We start from the raw sequence: 27,460 nt of genomic DNA, 5'->3' as shown, positions 1-27,460 counted from the left end.
CTGGTACTGCTGCCAAAGGCACTGGGCTGAATGCACGGTAGAAGTAAAAGGAGGAACCATACAAGGTTTAGGTATTGTCTTGGTTTGAAAGATGTGTCTGCCAGGGAAGGCAGGAACCTCCCTTGGAATGGAAAACCTGTCTCCCTTCCCTGGGAATTATTGTAACTCCGAAATGCAGGGGGCTGTGAGGCAGAGGCTGGGGAAGAGCAGTGCCAGTTCTCTCCTAGCCCGTCTCAAAGGCGAGCAGAGCGCAGGGGCAGCAGCCCCAGGCAGAGCGGAGCCCCAGCCCCGCCGCTCCCGCCCGCGGGCGCTTTCCCCTCGCTGCAGTTCCGCTCGCAGCCGCCAGGGGCGCTGCCGGCTCCCGGCCGGGCGGGGCGGGGGCGATGGTTCCCCGCGCCGCCAGGGGGCGCTGTGCCGCCAGCTCGGCCGCGGCTCCCTCAGGCGGCCATGGCGGGCGGGCTGGAGGGCGAAGGGAGCGGCTGGAATGGCGGCGGCGGGCGGACCCCAGAGGAGCAGTGGAAATGTAGCAGAAACTCTGCAGCCTTAGCGGGAGCACCGGGGGTATCCCGGCAGGCAGGGGGCTGGGGTTACAGTGTAGCCAAAAACCCTGAGCGGTGGGGGAGAAGCGACGGGGCTGGGCAGCAGCGGCCCAGCTCCCGAACAGGGCCGGGAGAGGCTCCCTGGGAGGGGAAGGCTCTGAGGGCCCTGGGTTTTGCCCTGAGACACCCGAGCAGATGGTGAGGGTCCTTTCCATGAGGCCAGGTGTTTGTAAGGTCCCAGTGCATCGGCAGCTCCTACGAGCAGAGCCTCACTCGCGGTAGGAGACTATAACAGGAGACAGAACCCCGCAGTGGTGGCAAATTTTTACCCAGCAGCCGCAGCCTTGTCTCCCCTTCCATCCCACACGAGAGAGGCACCGAGCCCAGCTCCTCACCCCCAGCCAAAATCTCCCGCTATCTCTGACCCTCCACAAGAAAGCCCCTGAGCTACTAAAGTTCCCCTGCACCCTTCTCCCACCTTGGCCATTTCTTTCTCTTAAATACCTGGTCTTTATCGTCTCTTAGCAACAAATGGGACAAAACTCCCTGAGAGAAAGGAAAAAAATAAATCCTAACCTCCAACAGGTAGATGTAGGAATGGGCTTCTTAGCTGATATAGATCATCTGAACCTCCTTAAAGGCATCAGGAGTGGTGGAGCATTGGTAGTTTGAATTGATTTTACCCAGAAACTTCAATTCAGAGCCTGGAAACTGAAAAGTATCAAATATGGAAATATCCTTTGGAGTTGCTGTCAGCTGTGGACTCATGTTTATAGCACTGGTGGCTGTAAGAAAGATCCATGAGAAGTGAGGACAAAAGGGGTTAGAGAATAAACTACACTAGACTGATATGTTAATATTATACAATATCCTGCTGTAATCACACAGAAGATGCTACATGACACTAATGCTTTTGTAATTAACCATCCTGCCTATTTGAAATCAAATAAAGTTACATGCACATTATAGTCACAGTGCTAAAAATGGTGGTAAGTAGAGGAATAATTTTTTATCCTATGTTCTATTATCTGAAGCAGCCTAAAAGCATATGGACATAAAATATGTGTGTACACATAATATATATATCAATATGTAGATTCATACATAGTTGTCTTCAGCACCTTTCACATAAAATGCATGGGGGATAAGAAATAAATAAATCACATTTGAAGAAGAAATTGAAATTATTTTTTTAAATTCCTGAGTGAAAAAACAGCTTATCTTTGCATCAGAGAGAACACATGCTGGGAGCTGCAAGCTTTTCATCCAACAGAGAATTGTCCCAGCAAAAGGCTTGTAGTGAAGTCATCTTTATGTTGATCTTTGTGTTAACACATGTATTCGAGCTACCCTCCAAGACATGCCCTGTCAAATGTGAAGTCCAAAAATTATTCAATTATTGTACAAATTCATAATTCAAAAATTATTAGCCCTAGAAAGGTGCAGTCCTTGGTTCTGTGCCTCTAAATCATACTTGGCTGCATCAGCCCAGGAAATCACATCACTTTCTTTTTTTTTTTGAGTCTTTCTTTCCATCCTACTTGAAATTCATCAGAATGCTTGGAAGATAATTTACTAATATGTGGCCTGTAAAAGTAAATTCTTTGTTTTCTTTTCCATACATCTTTCCATGTTCTCTTAACTTTGCTAGAAACTGTCATTTCAGGCAATATATATATATATATATATATATATATATATATGACAAAACTTAATTTTTTTTAAATCTTTTTTCTCATTGTTTTAGTTTTTGGGTTTAGAATTTCTGTATCTGTGTGTTGTTTAAACATCCCTCTATAATTTCTTGTATATGATTCTTATATTCTTGGCAATGTATTTTGCTTTCTTATTAGAAATCATTCCATGTATTGCCATATCTGTGTTTAAAGCTACTAAGAACCAGATCTGAAAATTTACATCCTGATAAATACTAAGAACTCTCTTTGCTCAGCTGTCCCAGGAGTAACAATCTTCAATATTCTTTCTGCTTTATTCATTGCAATTTAGCATGTTTCTGCTCATTTGGCAATTATGTACAGACAGCAGACTTTCCTGTTTAAAACAAATTTAAGACTGTGTCTGAATCTATGAATATTTCAGAAGAATTTGGACTGTGAAATATTGAAATGTGAATAATAACGCCCCAAAGAGACGTTAAACTTCATAATTTGTAAACTTTTTAATGTATTATATTGTGTGTAGGAAGACATGTATTTATCTCCAGAGGCCAGGAGACAATTCAGGGATATCCATAGGAAAAACGGGATCTGTGTGAGGGCAGCGTGGGAGTGGAGCAGGGTCTCAGCAGGCTGTGCTCACCACTTCCCTCTCTCTGAGCTGGGTAATGAGCTGGATATCACAACAGAGGGCACAGGGTTGGTAGCAGAGATCAATAATCTAAAATGATGCAGTTGCCTGCTGTAGGAAAGGTGCTTTCCCTCCATGGGCAGCACAAAAAGCAATTTCTCTCTGTGCTTTAGGCTCATTTAAAAACAAAGCAGAAGGCAGCAGATACTACTAAAAACCTGAAGCTTATTGAGCTCCAGGGGTGCTGCCTCCCCAGACTGAGTTACCTTGGCTCATCTGGATGTGGTGATCCTGCAGCAGTTCAGAAATTGGGGACATGAGGCTGTTATTCACAAGCATTATGTACTCCAGATAAAATAAGCTGAGAGGGAGAGAGAAAAATTGCGTGGTGGGTTTTTTTTTAATAGAAGAGATTTCTATTTCTTCAAACAATACTGGTGTCAGAAAATGGCATGTTAATGCACTTTGATGTCATCTAAATATATATATAAAATCCAAGGGTAGACTTACATGCTTAAAGTTAAATATCCCTTCAAAAGACATGTTTGTATAAATTTCAGAGGTGCAGTCACTATGACTCAGTAGAGAATCAGCAGCTAAATCTTGCAGTGCCACATTTTTCAGAATCCTTTTTTCTTTTTTTTTTTTTTTTCTTTACCATCCTGGCTTATCCACTTCTTCCTCCAGTTGCAGGAATCACCACTGCTTGTGGGAGGGAGAGTGTTTTTGCTGGAGACAATGTGATGTGTTGGCCCTTTCAGCCACCTCCATGGCCAATGCCTCATTTCTAAATCATCAGTGATGCATAGTAGTCCTCTAATCCTTTTAACTTCTTCCACTCTGAAGTTGTATCTGATGCAAACAGGCTAAGTCAGTTTGAACACCTACACTGACTTTTTTTTCATATCCTTCAGCACAGTAATCAAAATAAATCATTTCAGCTCTCCTCATAAGACAGAGTGCTTGAAAATCACTTCAATTTCAGTATAGAAAATATAAGCTTTTATTTGGAGAAAGAATTGTTGGAGTGAAATGTGTTCTCAACACATCAGTTTTTTAGAACTGAGACTAATTTTGGCTGTGATACCACTGCTTTTAATCTGCATCCAGGAAATGTTCAACTTTATGAACTCTTGGGAGGGAAAAAAGAAAAAAAAAAAAAAGGCACCACAGTTCTTTAATAAAAATTTTTAAAAAGTCCTCTCATTTCACAGGGAAGGCTAAAAGGTTCACTGAGCCAGAAAGAGAAACCAAACACAAGCCTGACCACTCTTTTCAGGCCCACAGACCCAAAGCAGAAGTTTTAAAAGGAAGTCTGTCAGCTCGTACCACAACTAGCAAATATTATTACTGTTGATATTGCTGTTACCTTCTGAGTGCAGGTTTCATAAATTTTTTAGGCAGTTGTAAAAGACAAATTGCATTTTCTAAACAGCTGATAGTAGCTTGTACTAGGACAAGTCATAATAGGGAGAAAAGAGAGTATTTTATACCCTTTTACAATATTCAAAGCCTAAAAATGCTTTGGACTGGTATTTCAGATTATATTCTCTGGAATAAATGGAGATTTCTGGATGCCTGCTCAAACTGTAAATTCTTCCCAAAGGAAGAAAATTTTAATGTTATTTGTTCCTTCCTCTTCCTTAATACTTCAAGGAAGAAGTAACCACAGTGTAGAGGAACCCAACCTCCACAACAGTTGCATCTTAGACATTAATGACTGTGTTTGATTTTGCCCAGGGAAAGCAAGGAGATGCGTGCCAACCAGGCTAAAATATCCATGGAGAACAGCAAAGCCATTAGCCAAGACAAATCTATCAAAAACAAAGCTGAAAGAGAGAGGTGAGTATCCCCACCTGACAAGGGAAGAACGCTGTCAAAGGCTGACAGGGGAAGTCATGGATTAATTAATTCCATTATGTATGGAAACAAGGTCTAAAGATTGTGCTGGATATATTTTTAGATGATGGTTTTCAAAAAAAAAAGGTGATATTCTCATATTTATCCTTTTGATAATTCTGGTGCCATGATCTTTGATTGACTAGAGTAGGTCAAATCACACTATTAAATTTTAATTATTGTACTTCAAGAGCATTATATTGTTTTGCTTTTTCAATGAAATGAGGGCCTGACTGAGAAGGGAGTAAAAGCAGAATCTACACGATGATGTCTTATAAGCCTTTGGGATTTCCCCTTCACTTTGGCCTTGCCATCTGGCTCGTTCTTTCCTTTTCTACATCACCTCCTTGGCACTGGGCTATTTTTGTTCCCAAAGCCTGAACCTGTTCCTGCTGAACCAAGTCCCTTGAGTGCTGCACACTCCTGGCTCATCAGGAGGATGAGTTGTCAGAGCCCTGGTAACCATTGGCTTTGTTGTGTTAGACCTCACTAATGACTCCAAGATAAACCTGTTCCCAGATCTGAAAGCAGTTCTGGTTTGTGGACTGATCCAGCTCTTTGAACTATTTTTGTTCTCTGTCATGGCAGAAATCTTAGGAAGAGACATTTAAATTATTTTATGTAACTATTAATTATATCTTTATATTTTTGCATAAATCACAGCTTTAAGAAGCTTGCAGTACTGATAAGTGTAACTTTGCTTATGATCATCAGATGATTTTTTTCCATTACCACTCCTAAGACACACAGCACTTCTTATATACCAAAACTGACAGCAGAGTGCAGCAAGGGATGCACAAATTCATTAAATAATTTGTTTGGAAGTTTTGAGCACCACTCTTGAATAAGAAAAAAGCAAAGTTCATTCACAACAGTCAAATCTTCAATCATACTGCCAATATACTTGGAGATCTCTGAGTGTAAAGTTCTGTAGCCAGAGGGTTGTTCAGTTTGCCATTATTCCCACCTGGTATAGATAATCAGAAGACAAAATACACCTTAAGAGTTTGTGATTCTCTCTATTGTAGCTTTTGGGTTTCTTTTTTTCCAATGAGTCTTCATAGAGAATGTTTGCATTTTTTTCAGGCGAGTCAGAGAACTGAACAGCAGCAACACGAAAAAGTTCCTGGAAGAGAGAAAAAGGGTAACTATAACCTTGACAAGTCACTGGGCACTGTTTCTGAATATTCTTTTTCATTCCTCTGTGTTGAGAATCCAGCTCTAGTAGATTTTTGTCTTTGCTTTGTTGCACATACTTGTAGAACAAAAGATCTGACATCTATACAAGACAAAGAACAGAATTACTGTTCATTCCTGTGTGTTTGCCAAGTCTGTGTATTATGTGCAATATGTATAATATGAATATTCATTATATCTATTAATTAATAATATGAAGCTTTTTTTAAGATTGGGTGATATAATAGGCCTCCTGTGATGTTTTATGCCACCTAAATGGGTCAAGATATGTGTGTATCTTTCAAGGTTTTTAATTTTACTTTATTTACTTTATTTTACTTGTTAATAATGTGTTATATTCCCCACCCCCACCCCCCCCCTCCCCAATTATTTTCTCTCAATCACAGCTGGCAATGAAGCAGTCAAAGGAAATGGATCAGTTGAAAAAAGTTCAACTTGAGCACTTGGAAGTCTTGGAGAAGCAGAACGAGCAGGTATCTTGTTTTAAAGGCTTAGGAGAAAAACAAGCTAGAGAAAACAGTAACCAGAGTCAGGCTGAGTAGAATCCTTCTGAATGTAAGTCTTTACCAAAAATTGGGACTTTTTCAAAGTCACTACCTACTTTGGGAGTCAAAATGAAGAGGTGAGGTGACTTAAATGATGATACAGCACCAGATTTGTTTCAGCTGGGCCTGTGGGAGCTGAACTGCTCAGCCAGAGTGCCTTTTCAGCTGTTCAGTCACACTGATACTCGTTAGCCAGATATGACAGTCATTAAGGACCCAGCATATCCATTTTAATTACTCCCCAAAAGCAACTCAAGCAAATCGGTTTCCTTCGTTTTGGAACTTACAGTTCTAGTACTGATTGAAAAATTAGAGGTGAAACGTGCCCAGAGCATCTCTGAACTCCAAGAGACAGTGAGTTTGGACTTAATTCTAGAGATGTACAGTAGCATGGGGAGTTTTATCTGTACTAGTACACCCTTTCCTAATTAAAATACCTTATTATTTTCTGCTAGTTTATAAGCCTTTTTTTTTTTTTTAATTGAAAAACTACTTGGCAAGGAAGGAAAATTCTAATCTTATTTCTGGTGGAAGCAACAATATGTTCTCAGCAGCTCCCTTGCTGAAAGGTTGAGCCAGAAGAGCTGGAATAATTGCATGGACTTGCAGTACTGCACTTAAAAATGTAAACTGCAAGGGGAATATACCCAGCAGTTCAGTGAGGTGAGAGAAGAGGGAATGATTTAATACCCACTGCTTTCCATTTAATACCCATTGCTGTTAATGGTTATGTACTCACTTCTTTGTTTGGTAAATGTTCAGAACTTGAACTCTCTGGAAGACACCATAATACAAATTAAAGCCATCTTGCAGAGAGATAGGGAAGGGAATAGTACAGGCAAATCAAGTATTTCCACTGTCGGGACAGAGCCCCAAAGCTGCAGCCTTGGGTAAACTTCCAGGATCTTCTAAAATCTCAGGTAGCTGCTACCACAGAGCCCCAGCCACCGCTCTGCTGATTGCTCCGCCTCCTCCTGGGTAACAACCACGAGTCCCACTCTGATCCCTCGCAGGGTTGCTGTAGGTGCCATCTCCAGCATCCAGCATGAATGGATCTGTCAGTCACTCTGCTCCTGGGCAGTATCTAAAGGCAGGGAGGCAGGACCTGGGGGAGGAAATTGGGCCATGGCAGATCTGTGGAGTCACTGTGATAGCTGACAAAAGAATGATGGACTTGATCCAGAGCTATGGTATTATCAGTTCTTTCTTTCCATTGTCTTCAGAAAGCTTTGGATCTATATTTTAAAGTACGTAAGGAGAGGAGAGAATGATTCTGGTTGTGCTCTTGACCATAATGTGATAACCACATTCTGCGTAAGGGAGCTGGGATCAGTGAGTCACTGAAGGGTCACCTTTTTGAGCAATTAGATACATCCTCACCTGGGCTGACAGCTCTGCAGCTGAGGGATGGCAACAGCCTACGTGAGCTTGCTCATTTGCTGTTTAAGTCAGATAAATCATCAGTTATTAAATGGAATAAGCTCCTCTGTGTGCTGGTTATCACTTCTGTGTGGGCATGTGGTGGCCTCTGCCACAGGGGTTGTCCTTAACAGCTTTTTAACTCACTCTAATTTGATCCATCAGAGCAGATATTCCCATACGTGCTGTTTGGAACATTTCCTTGTCACCCCAAAAGTGCACCAGTGCAACCCCCAGCTGGCTCTGGTACCACTGTTACACTGATGAATGAAAGTTAGTTAGATCCAGGTGGTATTTGTTTAATGAGGATTTTGAAAGACTTTTTTTTCCTGATTGAACAAGGCAAGGAAATTTTCATGCAAATATACAATGGAGAAAAGTAGAATTATGGGTGGAAACAGCCTTCAGTAGAAACTGTTATAAATTTAAATTTGTTTTGTTTTATGTATGTTTTTCTTGCATTAATTTTTCAATCTCACTTCAGTTTTCATTCATTTAATTTGCTTCTTGTTGTATTACTCGATTTTGACATTTTTATTTTTGTACAAACAGCTTTTGAAATCCTGTCATGCAGTGTCTCAAACACAAGGTAGGATGGACGTATAATAAGCAAACTATTATTTCAGTGTGCTTTCCTTCTAAATTAAATCATTATCATTGGAGCCCTCCTTGTAAATGCAACCATTGGGAAGTGCCATTGACATAGTGAGCACAGTGCTAATCTTGTTTGCACACAGATATTTGAGCCTGACACAATATTAGCAGTATTTTGTGCTTTAGCATCTGAAATTCAGATGAATATGAACAGTGATGCGCAGAGGAAATATTTAGAGATTAACTTGTACATTAGCTGCTGTTACTGGAAGATCTGCTTAGAGTTCTAAATTGTGTCTGTAAGAGTGTCTATTGATCTAAGAAAAGCATTTTAGTGTTAACATGCATATGATTAACTGCTAATGCTGATAGTCAGACAAAGGATATCCACATATCTTAGTATGGTAATAAAATAAGTAATTCCACGCTAAGAATAGCCAAATATAGACTAGATGGCTGGAAATAGCTTCCTAGTGTCTGTGGAAGAGCACTTTAAAATTCACTTCAAATTCCAACATGTTACAAGCTCTGGAAATTACACTTAATGATGTGGCTGTGCTGCTGTGGCTTCCTAAATAATCGTTACTCCAAGAAATCCCTATTAACCCCTGTCTTTCCAAGGGAAAGAGCTGCACTGAGCTGGAACATCCCCTGCTACAGCACTGCCTGATCTGAATTACTCCCCTGAACTGATAACATCTTGCAGTACTGATGGCACCCACTGTAACAACATGTATTTATTTATAGACACATAATAATGAAAAATATTCTCATTAGGCTAGGGAAAAAAATATTTTTATTCTTCTTTTACTGTATGTGTTTCCTAGCTTGTGTGAGATCTAAGCAGAGAGCACTCTGAACACACAGCACACCTTGGCTGCCCCTGACTCCATGGATCCACTGTAAGTTCCATGTGGTTCCAGAGGCTTGTGCTGGTGTGTCAGTGTCAGAATGCACCCTCTGACCCAGCCTCAGAACGGCACAAACGAGATCCTGCTCCTCTGCTAGATGCTAATGTGGTCTGTGAAGGCAGGTTCTCTGAAAGAATTCTGTACACAATACACTGGGACATGGAATATTTATAGGACACTGTTCCTGTAGTCAAGTCACAAGCTTGAAACGTGAAATGTGTGAGTCACTAAGAAAAAACCACAGGGTTTTGTTTTATTTGGATGTTTCATTTCACACACAGGTAAAATCCAGCCAACATTTCAGAAAAGGTTGTCCATATTGATTTATTTGTTATGTTTCCATATTTTCATGTTAAAATTATTTCCTCATTACTTTCAAGCTTTTAAGTCATTTAAATGGAGAACGTCAATTAATTTTTAATCATATTTATGACGGTTGCTTTGCTGTTATCATAATTACTTTTTTCCCCAAGAAGATGATGAGGATAATTAAGCAAGTGCAGGGCTAGATTTTTCAAGAAGGCAGGTATGTCACATCTGCATAAATCTGCATTTACCTTGAAAAGGAATAGAGATCCACCCTCATTACTTTAGACCTACATCTGCCCATTTTCATGTATGCAAATATATGTTTGCACATCTGGAATAGGTGACTCCTTAAGTAGAAGCTTGTATAGCAAAGTTCCCTGTCTAAGAAACTTTTACAACTTCTGGAGGAGCATAGTTTATATAAATCAAGTTCCTTAAACATTATTCCCTGCAGGATGGATATACAGCAATTACACCAAAGAAAATAGCAGCTTGGATTGTCTCTTCCTAAAAGTTGTCCTAATGCTCCTGAGTTTGATTGTATAGATGAGTTAGATTGCCCTCTGGCAAGTTTATTCAGGGTCCTTGGGGTATGTATTTAAATAACTTCCCAGATTGAGAACCCCCAGGGAAAATGGAGATGCTGACTCTCAGTTCCTTTAAACTGCAGCATTTTGAACCAAAACATGATTGCAGGAGGAGAGAGTGTGGCTGTGTGTGCATCTGAGAGAGAGAGAGAGAGAGGAAGGGAATTAAAAAAGTGCCCTCTGAGAGGGGATTCCCAGGCCAGTCACCATTTATACACAGAGTTTAAACTCTGCCTGCAGAGCCTGAGGCAGGCAGAGTTTATAGGGAGGTCTGGCATGTATTCATTGCTGGATTTTGCATAATACATTTGGATACAGTTTCAGGTCGATTCAGGGTGTGTAATCCCATGCAGCACATAGCAGTATTCTAATCCTGAGGTGAAAAACACCCCTTATATAATCATAAGGATCTCCAGGTCAGACAAAAATTAATTTTTAAAAACATACTATTTTCAAAAAATACTTAAAATATTTTTAAAAACTACTTAAAAAATCTTGCCTTCTGCAGGGGAGATGTCACAATGATGGATTTTTGTCATTCCTTGTCTTTATGAAAGAAACAAGTCCAGATCACAGATGAATTCCAGGCATTAACACATTGCAGTACTCTCACAACAGCAGTGGGAATACATTCCCAGACATTTCCTATCTGGAGAAACAGTAAATTGGAATCTGCCTAACATATTCCCCAAAACTGGGGCTTCTTCATTCTATCACACACTTCAGAAAGTCAACCCATGACTCCCAGAGCAGAATAAAAAAATATTTCCTAAGGATTTGTAGATAGAAGGATTACATCCGATTTTGAAAACAGAGTGACATGGGGTGGGGGGACAAGGAGTGTAAAAATAATGTTGTCACCGATCTCTTCAGTGTGTTTTGCTTGTGTTTCACTCAGACACTCTCATGTGAACGTGCTTCCTTGGGAGCAAAAGGTCTAATGCAACGCTTCATGCGGTTATTTTGGATTGCAGGCAAAGGAGATGCAGCAGATGGTGAAGCTGGAAGCAGAGATGGATCGCAGGCCAGCAACAGTGGTTTAAAGCCTCAACAAGCAAATTGAAGTTGGAGAGCACAGCATCCTTAAAATGAGAGCAAAATTCAAAATAACATTGCTGAGGTTGATGAGTGGCCTTTTGGTTTGGTTTTGGCAGGGGTTTGTTTGGGGTTTTTTTGTTCTTAATATATCAAGTGTAGTTACGGACCACCAAGTCTTAAGGTTTGCATTGTTTCTTTTTTAACACTGGGCACTGAATTTCCTTCATTGAATTTCCATAAGAATTTCCTTTATTCAGAAAAACCCTGACCCAAAGATTAAGAGAGTTTTTTAAACCCCATCCTGTTTTCTTTTCTGTATCTCACCAGGCACCTTGCCTGTGTCAGAATCACATGATCAGAGCCTCGAAACACAGGAAATACCTTTAACATCATCTCAGATGGCATCAAAGCTGTAGTTTGAGTCGTGTAATTTCCCATTTGTGTTCTCATGTGTGATGCGCTGTGCAGAAAGCCCACGCTGCCAGACCCTGCCATGCTACGCCTTGTCAGATGCTCGGCACCTGATGTCCCTGAGCCCACTGAACTGGACCTTATGCCAAGTAATAATTAGGATAGTAAAGAGTTGATTTTGGGTGATTTTAAATTATATTTCAAGTGTTATTTTTCAGGCAGCAGACAGCAGGCAGTTGAAAGGTAACTGCATATATTCAAAAGTACAACGTGTAGAAAGTCATCAGCCAAATTCATCAGCTGCAGCAGTAACTTGACAGGGTATTTCTGCAGCCTAATGATGTCATTCACAAGTGCCATATCAACTCTATCATGTCTGAGAGGAGCCAATGTCCTGTAGAAGTTACTGCAGTGGATAACCTGAGGGAAATACAGTGTATTCGTGCCAAAACTGATCAGTGCTCTAAAGAATTACATATTAGGCACTTTAAGAAAAGTTTACATCCTACATTGCTTGTATAGAAATTGCATTTTGATCCTGTTGCTGCAGATCTCGGATACTACAGTTCATTGTAACTTAAAAGATTGTTCAAATGGCTTTTGGCAAAAAGTTTGTAACTGTGAAAATGTAAAAAGTATTTATACACTTGGGAAACACAACATTGTAGAAAATCACATACATGTTGCTACATGATAAAATTAGTAAACAGAAATGCTAAGAGTATGTTTGCATGTGATACAAATGCTACTAAGGCTTTAATGCCTATTATATGACCACAGTCATGCTACTAGCTGGTAAATACTGAGTAAATGTATGGCACAGAATATTGTTTGATTAATTACAAAGACTTTTAGCATTACAAGGTCTCTATATATATGTGTGTATATTAATTATGTGGGCATTCTTGATACTTGTAGTAAAAAAGAAGTACATAACTAATTTAATTTTACACAGAAGTATTTATGCAGATTTTCAGAATTTCATATCAGGAATAACCTTTTTATGTCCATTAGATATAAAAACAATTTGCTAATGTGTTAATTTGCATGTTTCCAGAGCTTGCTGTAGTTATATTGCTAAACAATGCATGTATGCATTCGGCTTGGAATTTGTCCATGCTGCCAATTCAAAGATGACTGCATGGAAAACTGGTAGTTTAGAACAAATCAGATTTCTGATTTCAATGTACTAAGCACCAATTACTTTGTTGTATATGCTTGTACAAACAAATTCTACATATTCCTATAAACAAAATAAATGAAGAGAGATAATTATGTTATTGTCAGTCCTGAGATGAAACTTTCAACTTCTCTAATAAAAACCTTTAAAATTCAAATCCTTTAGTTTTGACTGCAGTGAATTGCAGGGTGGTGGTGTTATTAATTGCAGATTTTTAGCAAGTTGTATTTCCTGTAAAAATGTGCATAGTGTAAATATATTTCTATCACAGCTTATTTAATCAAAGGAGTCTTTTTTTTTTTTTTTAATTTCATATAAGTAATAGAAGCATTGTGCAGCACTAGAGAAGTGCCCCAGTGGAGTGTAGCAGCACAACCTGGAAATGCAGCAACTTGAGTGCAGTGTAGCAGCAACTGAGACAGGTCAGTGAATCCTTAGGTGTTTAATGCAGGGTTTAAGCAGACTTGTGAGGCATATTTAAAATTCCCATTCTGATGCCCTGGCCTATGAAGGTAGGTCCTGGTCCTTTGTGATCCGTAATATTTTAAAAGGCAGGTTGTGTACAGAGAGCAGCTCTCTAAGCCTGGCTCAAGTGCTGGATGGAGCAGAAGGGTTTTCAGAGCATGCTGGACAGGATTTTTATTACGATTTTTCCCTTCATTAAAAATGTTCTCTAAAACACAGTTGGTGGAGACAGTGCTGTGAGCTGGAATTTTACACTGTTGCCTGCTGCAGTGGTTTTTAGCCTGTAAGGAGAAGCAAATGACAGGCCAGGTATGGAAAGAACTGGATGGTGAAGCATCTTAGGCTCAGTTAGAGCCTGGCTGGAAAGCTCTACCCTACCTGTTAAAGAAACCACTGGGAATGCAGGGCTTGGGTGCAGCCCACAGCCCTCCCTGAGAAGATCAAACCTATTTAATTCCTTGGTGAGCATCCCATCCATCCCTCAGGGGAAAACACAGGTTTTGGAAGGACAGAAAATACTGTCCAGAGCCTCTGTCTGAGTCTGTGCTCCCTGCTCAGCCAGGAGCAAGGCATCCATCAATTCAGACAGAAAAATGGGCTTCTTTGAAACTGCCGAGTAGGAAACCTCAGCTGCCGGGCTCAGCTCCCCACACTGATACGTATTTCATCCACTGACAATTTAGCATAAAATGCAGGCAGTAATTTGAAATTAAGTGATGAATTTTGTCAGCTAAGTGTTTTGAAATACTGTTTAAGCAGTATTTGATTCAAAAATTATTTGAAGTTTGGCCGCTAATGTAATGAGGTGAGAATTTCCATTGAGATGAAATAGGCTAATCAATTTGAACATTGATACTGAGTTAAAGCAGTTTAAAATGTCATTCCCTGCCGGGGTGATAGATTCCACTTCACTGAAATTTCATCGTGGGAAGTGGCAGATTTTGCCTCTCTGAATCGCTTCAGATAAATTCAGCTCAGCTGTGATGGGGAGGGTCACGACACCCTGGCCTCATAGGCAGCCTGATATTCTTTCACTTCTGGTAATTCGGGGGTTGATCATTAACTTGACTATTTCCAGGTGGGGGCCTATTTAACCCCTGCACCACCTGAATGCAGTTAAACTGCATCACCAGAGACCCAAAATACCCCTCAGAGCTGATTTCCTTGCAGACTCAAGGTGCTGTGGCCCAGGGCCTGCCTGTGAAACCAGCTGCAAGTGGCAAACACAATTGGATGTAAAGCCCTGTTCCTGCTGGATGTGTCAGTAGTGGTCCCAGCACTGCGGTCTGGCTGTCACCGTGCTGTGTGCTCTCTTTGAGGAGGCTGGTAAGAGTTGTTATGTCTGGCAGTTGTGGGTGGCAAGGGGGATTCACCCTTCAGAGATACCCAGGTGGTCTCCAGAGCTGGGGGTAGGGGCAGGTGGCAGGGCTGGTTTCAGGTGACCCAGTGTGGGACCATAAATTGTCCCTGGTCACAGCATTTCAGGGTGGCTGATGCTGCACTGGCTCACTCAGGTGAGACCTTTCTGCTCTGTGTTTTGGGGTTTGCTTGATGCTAGGAAGTCTTAGGTCTTTGCCCTTTTTTGCCACAGAGAGCAGGATGAACACAGCTCTGCAGGCTGGAACTGGCAATTGTCACTGGAGCTGAAGGCTTTGTTTGCTGTGCAGCTGGGGGAGCAGGGTTCTGTGCTGTGGGGCAGCCTTGCCCCCATCTCCAGCACAGCTGCTCTCTCCCAGCTGCTCCCTGGGCACTCCTGCACAGGCTGGATGCAGGGGCAGCTGCTCAGGATCGTGTATTTCAGGGCTTAAAGCTGCCTAGAAACCTCAAAAAGGATGGAAATTAAATAATGCACTGGAGAAAGAAATAAGGGTAGTTAAACACTGGGCTCGTTAGTGTAGAACCTGAGGAAGCCAGGCACTAAAATCACCACAGACATACAGCCTGTTATGGTCAAAGGTTATATTTTATAGAAGATTTTATTTTTTTTCCTTTATATAGTCCCCCAAAATTATTATCCCTAGGTTAATCCTGTATCACAACTGACACAGGTCTGACTCAATTTGGGGGTGTGCAGGAATGGCTTTTTTTCATGAAACAGGAGAGAGAGAGGAAATGATCAGAATATTTTTAATATGTACAGAAAGCAGAAAAGTCATTTCAACATTATAGTTACAAAAATCACTATGTCCCTTTAGCATCTGTTTTTACTTTTTCAAAAATGCCATTTCCCAGCAAGAAAATGTATGTTCTCTGCACATGTGTTCCCTGGTAGAGAAAGGGCAGGTACCCACAATCAAAACTCACCTTGCAATATCTTGCTTTGCAAAACCTTGGACCGTTTTCTCCAGATGCCTTTTCCTGAACTAGAAATGTGAATTGATAGTGAATCCAGTAACGCCATCACTCCAGATCGCTGCTGTCCCTTTGGCTTTTTACCAAAAACCCGTCCTCAGTGTAGGGCTTCTCATCCCCGCTGCTCCTGGGACTGGTGTCGCTGTAAATCGTAAATACTTCGGTGTGCTCCTGGTCCCTGGGCGAGAGTGGCAGCGCGTTAAAGCTCCGATAAAAGGTCCCGGTGAGAGGTTGGAAGAAGTTATTTCAACGTCGCATCACCCGGAGCGAGGGAGCAGCACGGGAGCCGGCCGCACTTCCACCTCACGGAGCGGCGGCGCAGCCGGGCGCTCCGGCCTGGGACCGCCCGCTCCTCCCGCGGCCCCGCTGCCGACAGCCCCGGGCTGAGAACGAGCGAGGGAAGGCGCTGAGCTGGCGGGGAGCTGAGGGGCCCCGGGGCGGGCAGGGCAGGGGGCGGGCAGCCCTCCGTACGCTCACCCCGCCTCGCAGCCCCTCTCCGCTCAGCGCCGGGCCTCGCTGTCTCGCACCTTTGACCCAGCTCAGGGACAAACCCTGAGTGCCCCGGCTCAGCTGGCACCTGTCCCACCTCTGAGGTGCGACCTCCTGCCTCCAAAGAGGGCCCGCACGGGCGGTGTTATTTCTGTTTTAAAGCACCCTCTCGGGGCTGTTGGGTTCTATGTTACGGTGCGCGTTGTGGTTTGTCACATCTTAGAGCTCAGGTGTGTCGATGGCCTTTCACAGAAGGATGCGGGTTTGCTTCTGACCTTGCCACACAAAAATAGCTGCACGTTTTTTCCTAAATTAACACGCGGAGCAGCTGTTCGCCTTCACAGAAATTAGTGACGCTCCGTGAGCAGCCGGCGCTGGAATAGGCATCCCCTCCTCCATCCCGCCAGCTTCTCCAGCAGGGACGGGAGGCGCAACCCCGGGGCGAGGGGGTCCCGGCCGCGCTCCCAGCGCCGGCGCTGCGGGGGGAGCGGGAAGCGCTCGGGGTAAGCCCGGCTCCGCTCCAGCCGCACGTCGGGCGGCCCGAGGTTCCCGCGGGGATCCCCGGCAGCTCCTCCGCTGGTGCGGCGGGGCCCCAGCGCTGGAGGGGGGGAATCCCTTCTTCCCTCCTCCCCTCCCGGCCGCGCGTACGCCCCGTCCCTCGGCGTGGGCGCTCCATCAGCTCCGCCAGCATCTCCCCTCCTCCTCCTCCTCCTCCTCCCCGCACACCCACACACTTTCCCCGTCCCTCCTCCCCGCCACTCCGCAGCACAGTGCTTTTGCAGCCCGTGCGGCTCCTGAGAAAGGAGGTGTGCGGCTTTTTTTTTTTTTTTTTCCCTCCTTTTTATTTTTAATTTTTTTTCTCCGGAGCGGACCTTTCGGAGGAGCAGCTGCAGCAGCCGCGGCCACGCCGGGACCGAGCAGGAAGGATGGCCGGGGGTCGCCTCCCGGGGCTGCTTTTCATCTTGCGTGAGTACCAGGGTGGCGAGTCGCGACACGGAGCCCTGTCGCGACGAGACTGCCGCTGACACAGACTCGGCGCTGTCACGGCACCGGTCCCGCATCACCGCCACTGGCTGCCACATCTCCTCCACCTGCTCTGTCGTGACAGGGCTGCCCCGTCGCGATAGAGCAGCTTGCTCCGGCGGGCTCGGGGGTGGCGGGGGTGTTAGGGTGAGCGGCAGACGCTCGGGGCGCCGGGCCCGGGGCTGCCGGCGCTCAGCCCCGCTGTGCCCGCAGACGCCGCGGCTCGCCTGGCCGCTGAGCAAGAAGTTGAAAACCTCTCCGGGCTCTCCCCTAACCCCGAGAAGGACATCTTCGTGGTGCGGGAAAACCGGACGACGTGTCTCATGGCCGAATTCGCCGCCAAGTTCATCGTCCCCTACGACGTGTGGGCCAGCAATTATGTGGATGTGAGTGGGGGGGCCCGGGGCTCCAGCGGGACCGGGGGTGGCAGGGGACACGCACACCCACACATCTTCCGGTACTTTCGGGAAATCCTTTATCCCCTCCGAGGATTCTCAGCCGGGGCAGTGGGGGCCCGGGGGGACTCGGGGCTCTCCCCGCTTAGCCCCGCTCCCCTCTTGTAGCTGATCACGGAGCAAGCCGATATCCCGCTGTCGAGGGGAGCCGAGATGAAGGGCAAGTGCGGCACGAATGAGTCGGAGCTGGAGCTCTCCTGGCTGGACCAAGCGTACACCCTCAAACTCTCCTTCCTGAAGGTACGGGCTCCCCGCACGCTGGGACCTGGGCCGGGGGCGCGGCGGCTCCTCGGGGTTCTGACCGGCCCTGTCCCGGCAGGAGGGGCACAACACGTCCCGGGGGCCGGAGGCGTCCTGGAGGCTCAGCCGGATCCAGTTCACCTACGACACCTCCGAGCGCACCTACTTCAAGGATGCCGTCAGCCGTAAGCGCCCGGGCTCCGGGTTTAAGGCAGATCGCGGCGGGCGGGCGCGGGGCCGGGCTGGGAGGGGAGCACCCTGCGGGCTACTCGCTTAAATATACCTTACGGGAAAAAAGGGAACCCCAAACCCTCCCGACAAACCCGGCACCATCTGCCGAGTTTAAACAGCATATTATATTTTTTTTTTTCCCTCCATTTTTAAATTTTTTTCTTGTTTTTAATCACCGCGGTTGCCGTGGGAGGGAGAGCCCAGCTCTGCCCGTTTGCTGCGTTGCCCGGGCTGTCCTGCGGGACCTAGGGCCCGAGGAGGTGGGACAGGGAGACACCTGGGCTGGAAAAGCTTATCTCCTTTCCTGTGGGGAGATTGGTTTTGAAGTTAATCCTGATGATCGTTGAATAGGTGGGAAAGCAGCAGTTTCCCAAGATAACTGAGATTGACATTAGTATCATACCCCTACACACCTCCGCACCCAGCAGCCTCCTCTTTTCTCACCGGGTTTCCATTCTTTTGGCTTTCATTTTGTTTTTATTTCATTTCAGCTCAGAAATGTGTTGTCTTGAATTGAAAAATGAAATATTGTCATTTGCAAATTGTTCTCCCTCAGGACTTTCCAACTCCAATGAATAGGGCATTTAGAGTTTTTGCCATAAGACATGCTGGTTTTGAGGCTGTTTTTCCCACTGGTGTTTCCATTGTTTGAGTCCCCAAAACACGGAGCTGGCCATGCCTCATCAGCCCCTGCCCACGCAAAGCACTGATTGCCTTTTTGTGCTGCTGGAGGGGAACAAAGAGCTGCAGAAGAGCGGGAGGTGGAAGATATCCCTCATTCCACCTGGCTCAGCCACATTTGGCCTTTGCTTGCACAACAAGCTTAGTGTGATGGGAAAACATTCTATCATAATTTATACTTGGGTGAAATGGTCACGCTGTATTTTCAGGAAAGGCTTTATGGTGTGTTTTGCTTTGTGGCGTGGTCCCCAATAGCACTGCTCCTTCCCACCTGGATTCAGAGCCCAAGTGCAGCCTCAGAAATGGTTGTTCCCCAAATGTAGGGAATTTGGGAATACAATCACAGTCCCGGGCTGAACCCTGAGTCTCTATGAACGGGAACCATTTCTCTGATGTTACGGACTCCAGGCACTGTGTCAGGAGCGGAGCTGGTGGCAGCAGAGACAGTTCCGTGTGCTGGAGCTGTGTGTTCCCGCTTGCAGGAGGCGATCCCGGTGTGGGAGCTGCCCTGGCTGTGTGGGGTATCAGACAAAAGCAGGGTCCCAGCCCGGGAGGACACTCCAGGAGCAGCAGGGCCACTGCTGCCGCATTGCGCCCCGGCCGTGTCAGCCGCGTGTTCGGTTCATTCCCTCTGCTCACGAAGGCCCATCGGGGCCGGGGCCTGACCTGTCTGTGTCCCCTGGGCAGCCGGGAAGCACACGGCCAGCTCGCATCGGCTCTCGGCCCTGGTGACCCCCGCCGGGCACTCCTACGAGTGCCAGGCACAGCAGACCATCTCCCTCGTCTCCAGCGACCACCAGAAGTCCGTGCAGCTCCTGCTGTCTGAAGTGCGGCTCCAGCCCTTCGACATCCCCGCGGATTTTGTCTTCAGTGAAGGTAAGGAGCAGGCAAAGGCACGTCGGCATTCCCGAGCTGCTGATGCTGCCATGGCCTTTGGGGATGTTGCAAAGTACTGAAAGAATTTGAGTCCCCCCTTTTCCAGAGCAACCTTCCCCTCCTTGCAGCCTGTTACCGGTGCTTCCTGCAGTCCCTCCAACCCATCCCTTAACTCTGTGCTTCCTCAAAAGGCTTTACAAATTCAGCCTACCTGCCAAAGCATGGGCTATCATTGTGTGTACACTGGCTTCTGTAAGAACTTGTAGAGTCAGATTTCCAGCAAGCCCCAATGCAGCATCCCTGGGGAGCTCTTTGAGGCTGAGGTGTCTCCTCTGCAGCACAAAAATGCTTCAGTGCAGCCCCAGGGGCTTCTTAGAGCTGCTGCACACTGAGGAAGCTTGGGGCTGCAGTGGCAGGAGACACTGGGAGTGCACGTTCCTGGCTTCAGTTTGATTAATGCTCATTGTGAGGGTGGAGGAAGCGTAACAGGGTACTTTAGTGAGGCTCCTCAAGCACCAACCATGGAATGCCATTCTCCTTCTGGGATTCTTTAACGTCCATGGTGGATGAAAGAAAACCTGAGTTAAAACATGCTGTTAGTATGAAAGGGTTGCACTGGAGTCTGCAGCACTGCTACTGTGGGACAGGATTCCTGCAGTTTTAGCTTCGTTTCTCCTGAGGAACCCATGGTACTCCTCCTCCCTGGCTCCCCCTTGGCCTTCCCATCAGGTTGAATGAGGCAGTGTAGTCATGCTCACTTGGATTAGGTAAAACCAGTCCCATTTCACAGTGCTGCCTTAGCACTAAAATTAGTTAAACCCTTTATTGTAACCAGGTGCACATAAAATGTGTAATAACCAACTCTTTTAATAATGAGTTAGAAAATGGTGGTATTCAAGCCTAGCATTAAAAATGTGGAGCTTTATTATTTTGCATGTGGGAAATATTTTGGAACACAATTAAAAGCCCAGCACTGACTGCAGAGCTGAGTGGTTGCACTCACGACTCGCGTCTTCTCACCGATGTAGTAAATTCGTGCTGTTGCATGTGCTGGCTCTGGCAGATCTCTGCCTGGCTGAATTACTCATGGCAAGGCCAGTGTAATACTGAGTAGGTTTTATCCGTGGGCAGGGTTTTTTTGTATCAAAGTAGTACCACAATTTTCTTAGATTTATAGAGAGAAAGAAGTAGAACTTACTAGCTTGCTGTAATTCTTTTTTTTTGTTGGTGTAGCTTTACCCTCTCTTTCCTCCTGTGGATCCAGGATTCCTGCACTCAGGGCTGGGCTGGGCAGACCTTGGAGGCTGAGAACAGCGTGTTTAAAATATGCAAGTCTGTGTCTCTGTGATACCAAACTTGTGAAGTCCAAGAGCTCCCAGTTAAAACAACCAAACCTGGGGCTTATTGCCAAAGGAATCTACCTGCTGTTTTCTTGATATGCCCATTTCTGTCAGGCAGAAAATTTGTTTCTTTTTTGTTTTCTCTTTTGTGCTGTAGTTTGGTGGGTTTTTTCTCCAGCATACAAAGAGATGATGTCAGTTTAGCGATCTTTAAACACATGGAGGGAATTCCTCCTCCGCAGGACAGCATGGCTTCTCTCTTTGTCAAGCTCAGTGGGGTTTTCTCTTGTTGTTACTCTCATTATTCAATTACACTCCTTTTTGCTGAATTCCCCAGGAAGTGAACCAGCAGAGAGCACCTGGAGAGGGTGGTCAGAGATCCTGGGAGGTGATTTATCAATGGAGCTCCATGCAGGGCTCTGCCGCTCTCCCAGCGGCGCGTTCCCACCAGCCGAGCTCGTCCTCGGCACACACATGGCAAACAGGATCCTTTGTGGGGTCTGAGAATCACTGCCAATCTCAAGTTACAGTAATTAGCCCTCTCCTTTTTGGTTCATTAATTTCCCATTAGGTAAAATACCTATTAATTATGAACAAGCTACAGAACATTTTAAAATATTTTAGAGTAGAGAAAGAGACCTGCTAGAGCAGAAGAATCACTGAGATGCAGGAGCATTGGGGCCCTTTTTTCCACAAAGAAATGGGGGAAAAGTTTCTTCATTAGTCCTGGTTTCTTCATTAGTTCTTCATTAGACACTGTCCTGGTAGGGATAGGTTAAAAAGCTTGTAGGGAATGATTTGTTTTGCTTTTTGAATACTTAAATTCACGTGCTAGAATATTTTTTATTTTTTTTTCAAATCCACCTTTATTTATTTATCTACATTTTTATTTTTCAATGCAGAGGAGCAGAATTTTTTCTTTCATTTGGAGTTTGCTAATTTTTTTTTTTTTTAATAGGGAAAGTGTGTGTACATTTTTCAGCTGAGAAGATGAGTAAAATGAGAGCGGATCAAGAGGGTGTGAGAAGATTTAAACTGATGAAAGAACCCTAGAGATATTGTCAGCTCTTTTGATTTTCTATCTAAAAATTCTAATATAAAACAATATGATGAAAAATACTAATACAAAGGGATACAATGGCTGAGAATCAGAGACTGGGATCCCGGGGTGGCTCAGAGGGAGGTGAGATCTCTTGCTCGATGGCCACGTTTTCCTCAAGGGTTCTTTTCACCAAGGCATGCGACCACTTTTTAAAAAGCACCTGGTCTTTCTTTTTTTTTTTTTTTTTTTTTAATTTTTTTAAGCTATTTACTTAAAAACACCTATCTCAAAATCTCAAAAATCTTGTCATGCCAGACAGAGCTGGGCTGTTTTTCCACCCCTTTGGACAATCCCAGCGCTGATGCTCAGCCTCACGCTCATGCCTGCGGGAGGGCGCTGCGCCTTTTGCCGGGTTTTTTGCCGTGTTTGCTCTGCAGGATTCTGGAAGAGGAAAATGGGCTCTTAGGTGGTTTCACAGCCTGGTACTGGAATTGGACGAGCACTCACCATAGAAACCGTGGCAGTACGTGAGCCTGGGAGGAGGCACAGCACAAAGGAACAGGGAGGAACGTACCTTAATACCTCCTTTGTATCCCTCTGCAGTGGGTGTTCCGCGGGGCAGGGACTGGGGGTGACACCGCCCTGGCAAGGGGGTGGCCCTGCTGTGTTCAGGATGCAGCAAAACTCCCAGCATTGTCTGAACTTGCCAGGAACCTTTTTGCTTCTTTGGACTGAGGGTAAACCCCAGTAATTTGGGAAATGCTGAGTTCCCTGCGACCTGGAGCGAAATACTGGGGAAAATTTGACAGAAGGGGCTGTTTTCCTGCAGGGTCATTAGTTTTGAAATTGTAGCTGTTCCCAGTGTAGTGGGTCTTCATTCGTCAAGCATCAACCTACCCATACTTGAGGGAGTTGAATGTCCAAATTTGTCTGCCATGGACTTTATGCAAACCCTTCTCCCCTCCTGTTCCTCCTTTGCCTTTTCCTGTGCTGATGGAGCAGGAATGATACCTGCTGCCTGCCTCCCTGCTGTGTTGTGGACCTCAGTGCCTTTTCAAATCAATTTGCTTTGAATTCTTGAGGTGAAAAATGCTTCATTTGAATTCTTGGGGTGAAAAATGCTGTATAAGTGTTCAAGTACATTGTTATAAATGTGAAAATATTTTTGTTTGTCATAAAATGATGTGGTTTAACATTATATTAATGTTAAAATAGAGAATTCATCCTCCTAGCAGTCAGCACCCAGAGAGCCTCACTTCTGCTGCAGATGTGTTTGTGTTTAGCACTTCCCAGTGCTTCCATGCTGGGTCCCCTCATTCCCATTCCCCCAGCAGTCTCCAAAGAGCCCAGGCTTTGGTGGTCTGCTCCAAAAGGACAAAAGTGGATGTTTCTGGTAAGGAGAAAGTGTGGGTAGGGCAGGGACAGCTGCTCTGCCTGAGGAGGTGCAGCAGGTCCAGCTGGATTTGGGGATGTACTGCTTGAGACTGGCAGCTTTGCTTGGCTTTTATTTTTTTTCCTTCCTGTTGGCTTTATTTATTTATTTTATTTTAATCCTCCTAAAAATAGTGTCAGGATAAAGAACTCTCCTCCTTGGCTGCTTGCAGGAGTTGACACCTTTTTTGAGTCATGACACAGACAAACACAGCTGTGGCTTTCTGTGGACCACGGATCTCTGGCGTGTTTTGTGCCATGCAGCCGGTTTGCTGTGGCAAAATTTGGTGTAATTCAAATGTTACACGTGGGTGCTTTGGAGCTGGGTCTGTTTTCTGCACTGGTGCTTTTAGCTTTGCCCTCCACATCCAGCCCGTTCTCCTGCAAATGCTGGAGCATTCCTGTTTAGGGAAAGGTGAGCGGAAAACTCGGTGTGTTTGAGCACAGGGGAATCCTCTCAGCTGGGTTTCCAGCAGCTTGCTTTCCTTCTTCTGTAGGGTTTAAGCTAAGCCACTTTCAAAGCAAAAATCAGTGTCCAGCCACAGTGATCCCCTGCTCATTGGCACCTCAGCACACCCTGTCTGCAGCCATGTGGGGCGTGCACAGGAGCTCCTGGATCCTTCCCATGGGAATGGTGCTGCTTTGTGCCTGTAGGGAGAGGGGTCAGAGCATCCCTGGCCCCACAGCACTGCTCCGTGCCAGGCTTTTCCTGCAGTCAGCTCAGCCTGGGCTTGTGTCCCTGTGAGCTGCTCAGGCCCTAGCATCCTAAACTGGGAACAATTCCACAGAGCACTAGAAGCCCAATTTTGGGAGCTAAATAATAATCAGGATTTTTTTCCCCATTCTCCTTACTACAAACAAACAAAACCCCTGCATTGCAGCAATTGCTGAGTTGCCTGTGCCACAGTCCTGGTGATTAATCACTCCTCTGGTGAAACAGCGAGCAAGTGGAACTGAAAAGGACATTCTTTTGTATTAGGCTACGTTTCACTTTTGCTTTTTTTTTGTTGCACCTCATTTACAGCTTGAAATGTTTCCTGATGGCATCGCTGGGAGGTGGCTGTGCTCCAGGACGCGGTGAAGCTCCTGGAGGTGCCGGCACCACTGGAGATGGGTCCCTGCTGTCGCCTCCTGCCTGGGCCTGGGGGTCTCTGGGTTTTTCCTGCTCTTTGCCACATGCTGTTAGATTTGTGGAACATTTGCTCTTCGTGGTTATTGCAGATCTCTGCAATCAGCTGCCCAGGGAACCCATCTGGACAGTCTTCAGCAAGAGGGGGAATTCATGGTGCCCTTTGTATTCCCTCATCTAACACACAGCCTTTCTATTTTCTCCCTTGGTTTTTTGGTTTTTGGTTTTTTTTTTTTTTTTCCTTAAAGTTGTCATTGTTTTCAGCACATTTCTAATACAATGAAGAACATGATCCAGAGAATTGTCCTTCCTGTAGCACGTACCCTTTTTTATTTTCTCTCGGTACTGGCATTTTTCTTTTTTTCAGCCTGGCAGTCCTATCTCAGCAGTATGGGGCTCTGCCTGTCCATCAGCACGGAGAAGCAACAATCCTGTGGGGAAAAGAGTGTCTCATGATCCTGTCACTCAGGCCTGCAGTAGACTCTGGAAGTGTAAAGGAGCTGAGCCAGGATTACCAGTGTATCATATTTCCTGACCTTAGTGGCCTTTCCAAGCTCAATAGAAAAGTGTTTTCCCATTGTTTCGCTATTTTCTGTGGCTTATTAGGCTATGGCAGAGACCCATCAGCCAGAGACAAAAGCACTGGCAGGGCTCATATTGCTTCTGCTCCTCCTTTGCCATATTTGAGTGACAGTGTGGGGTGCTGGGGTGCTCTTTGACACAGACACAGTGCGCGCTCTGCCAGGGCCGGTGCCGTGTCCATGGGGAGCTCACGGACAGGGGGCAGCGAAGCTGTTGGAGCTCTACCAACTTGCAGGTAGAGGGGGAATCTCTGGATGATGAGCAGGGTGAGTCTGGTGCAGGGTTAAAGACTTAATGATGCTGAGGCCTCTGCAGACTCTTTAACTGAATAAAAACAAAGCAGCTCTTCAGTCACTCAGGAAATTCAGGCTGTGGCTGCCCCGTCCCCAGTGAGGCCATCGATGAGTGGCCGAGAGGGCAGAAAAATGGGCATGAAAATGTATTTCCAGTGCATGGCCTGCTTTGATTGATGTAGCTTCTCCCTGCATCTCTGTGTTGTGACTGATTCCACTTTGCTCCAAGGCAATTGATTTTCTCCCTGGGGCTCCACTGGCGGCCGCGACTGCTCCGTCCTGTGCAGAGCCTGACCCGGGAGCCACCACAGCAGCAGCAGCTCTCAGCCACGTCCCTCTTTCCCCTCTTTCTTCCCCTGCAGAACACAAGTGCCCGGTGGACCAGAGGGAGCAGCTGGAAGAAACCCTGCCCCTGATCCTGGGGCTGATCCTGGGGCTGGTTATTGTGATCACCCTCGGCATTTACCACGTCCACCACAAGCTGACAGCCAGCCAGGTGCAGATCCCTCGGGACAGATCTCAGTACAAACACATGGGATAGGGAGCAGGACCGAGCAACCCGAGCTTTTATCAGGTAGAAAAAGCAAAAGCACTTTTTTCTGGGAGGGGCAAGGGATGGTATTCACAGCACCTAATCCTGAGTATTTCATGGAGATGCTCAGGCTAAGACTTGGCTTTAATCCAGACTCTGTAAGGAGATTCAGTGTCTGAGGTGTCTGTAGGTGGTTTGAATACCTTCTTTAAGCAGCTGGGCTGATCATCTGGAAACAGAAATGCTTCACATGTCAGAGTTTCACAGTGGAAGCACAATTAGCTTTCTTGTTTTATTTGTTTTTCCCCTTTTTCCCATCTCAAGAGATTGTTACCTCCCCCTGTATCACCTTTGGAGGATTCAGCCCTCCACGTTCCTGTCCATACAGGAAGCAGGGCTGGGAGGCAGAGCCATTGCACAGGGTTCATTCAGGCCCTCTAATGAAGGGACTCAAACCACATCCCTAAGTTTGCACTCATGTTAAGCATGGAGGCAAATGCAGGTGTGCTTTGGAAAAAAAAAAAAAATAAAAATTCAAGGTCAGTAACTCCAGTGGAGCAGATCACAGCTGTGGAGCTGACCCCACACTTGAGACTGAGTGAAGAAAGTTTGGTTTTGCTTCTTGAGCCACATCTGAACTAAACTTAGAAAAAAAAGAAAAAAAAAAAAGTAAAAAAAAGTATTGATGCACAAATTATAAAGTGCTGTGCTACTGCAAGTCAACTGAGAAATGCTTCTGGCTGGGCATCCTGCACGTATTGTGATTGTGGTTGAGATGTTACATTGCTACCTGCAACTGATACTTTTCACAACAACAACAAAAAAAAAAAAAAAAAGAGAAAAAGAAAACAGTAATGTTAAAGTCACTATGCAGATTATTCAGGTATAATCTAATGTAACAGAAAAAATATAAGGGAACCCTTGAAATTGATCCTTAAATGTAGACGATTTTTAAAATTAATTAAAACATGTGCATATATAATGCTTGATTTGCCTTCTTAATTTGAAATGATGTAATATTTTGTACTCACTCCATGATCCCAATGGAATTGGAACACAAATACATCATCTGAGTGGATGTCACTTGTAGGATTTATGCCAGCAGTGGTTTTGCTGCAAATGGCTTGGTGAAGACACGGTGGTGGTTCAGTATTCTGTGACTTGTTGGTTGTCCCTGATATTCTTCCATCTCTTGGTTGTTTTTCCTGTGTGTTGTGTGGGCAGTGATGTGTTTTATTCTGGTACCATCCAGTTCCCACTGAATCCTTTGGCTCCCCTTGGCTCCGGTGTTAGCTCAGCAGGAGTTACTCCTGGCCTTGTGTCAATTTAGGGTATGGAAAACACTTCCTTGTTCTTAAACTGA

At 45.2% G+C, this 27,460-nt stretch overlaps 2 protein-coding genes across 5 annotated transcripts in view; both read left to right on the top strand.

Annotated features, from left to right (window-relative positions):
- Positions 1 to 13,093, top strand: part of PLCB4 (phospholipase C beta 4) — a 185,830-nt gene extending 172,737 nt beyond the window's left edge. For all 3 annotated transcript variants that reach the window (XM_058834152.1, XM_058834150.1, XM_058834151.1), the window contains 5 exons: positions 4,587 to 4,688; positions 5,832 to 5,889; positions 6,329 to 6,415; positions 8,459 to 8,495; positions 11,282 to 13,093. In XM_058834152.1, coding sequence (XP_058690135.1) covers positions 4,587 to 4,688; positions 5,832 to 5,889; positions 6,329 to 6,415; positions 8,459 to 8,495; positions 11,282 to 11,370 — 373 coding nt within the window. In that variant the 3' untranslated portion in view covers positions 11,371 to 13,093. The remainder of the gene's footprint in view (positions 1 to 4,586; positions 4,689 to 5,831; positions 5,890 to 6,328; positions 6,416 to 8,458; positions 8,496 to 11,281) is intronic.
- A 201-nt stretch (positions 13,094 to 13,294) lies between these two features.
- On the top strand, positions 13,295 to 27,134 carry LAMP5 (lysosomal associated membrane protein family member 5). Of its 2 annotated transcripts, XM_058835557.1 has the most exons (9): positions 13,295 to 13,358; positions 14,572 to 14,727; positions 15,860 to 15,976; positions 17,110 to 17,208; positions 17,479 to 17,651; positions 17,829 to 17,960; positions 18,040 to 18,145; positions 19,560 to 19,748; positions 25,928 to 27,134. In XM_058835557.1, exons 4-9 carry the CDS (start codon positions 17,169 to 17,171, stop codon positions 26,104 to 26,106), a joined length of 819 nt encoding a protein of 272 aa, XP_058691540.1. In that variant the 5' UTR covers positions 13,295 to 13,358; positions 14,572 to 14,727; positions 15,860 to 15,976; positions 17,110 to 17,168; the 3' UTR covers positions 26,107 to 27,134. The 2 variants fall into 2 exon arrangements, with proteins under 2 accessions (XP_058691540.1, XP_058691541.1); XM_058835558.1 differs by lacking the exons at positions 13,295 to 13,358; positions 15,860 to 15,976 and having other exon boundaries at positions 14,681 to 14,727.
- The last annotated feature ends 326 nt before the right edge of the window (positions 27,135 to 27,460 follow it).

This window comes from Poecile atricapillus, chromosome 3 (assembly GCF_030490865.1).
Source record: "Poecile atricapillus isolate bPoeAtr1 chromosome 3, bPoeAtr1.hap1, whole genome shotgun sequence".
In the NCBI taxonomy this organism is placed as follows: domain Eukaryota; kingdom Metazoa; phylum Chordata; class Aves; order Passeriformes; family Paridae; genus Poecile; species Poecile atricapillus.
The sequence above is the reverse complement of the archived record's forward strand: the minus strand, read 5'-3'. Positions and strand labels throughout refer to the sequence as shown.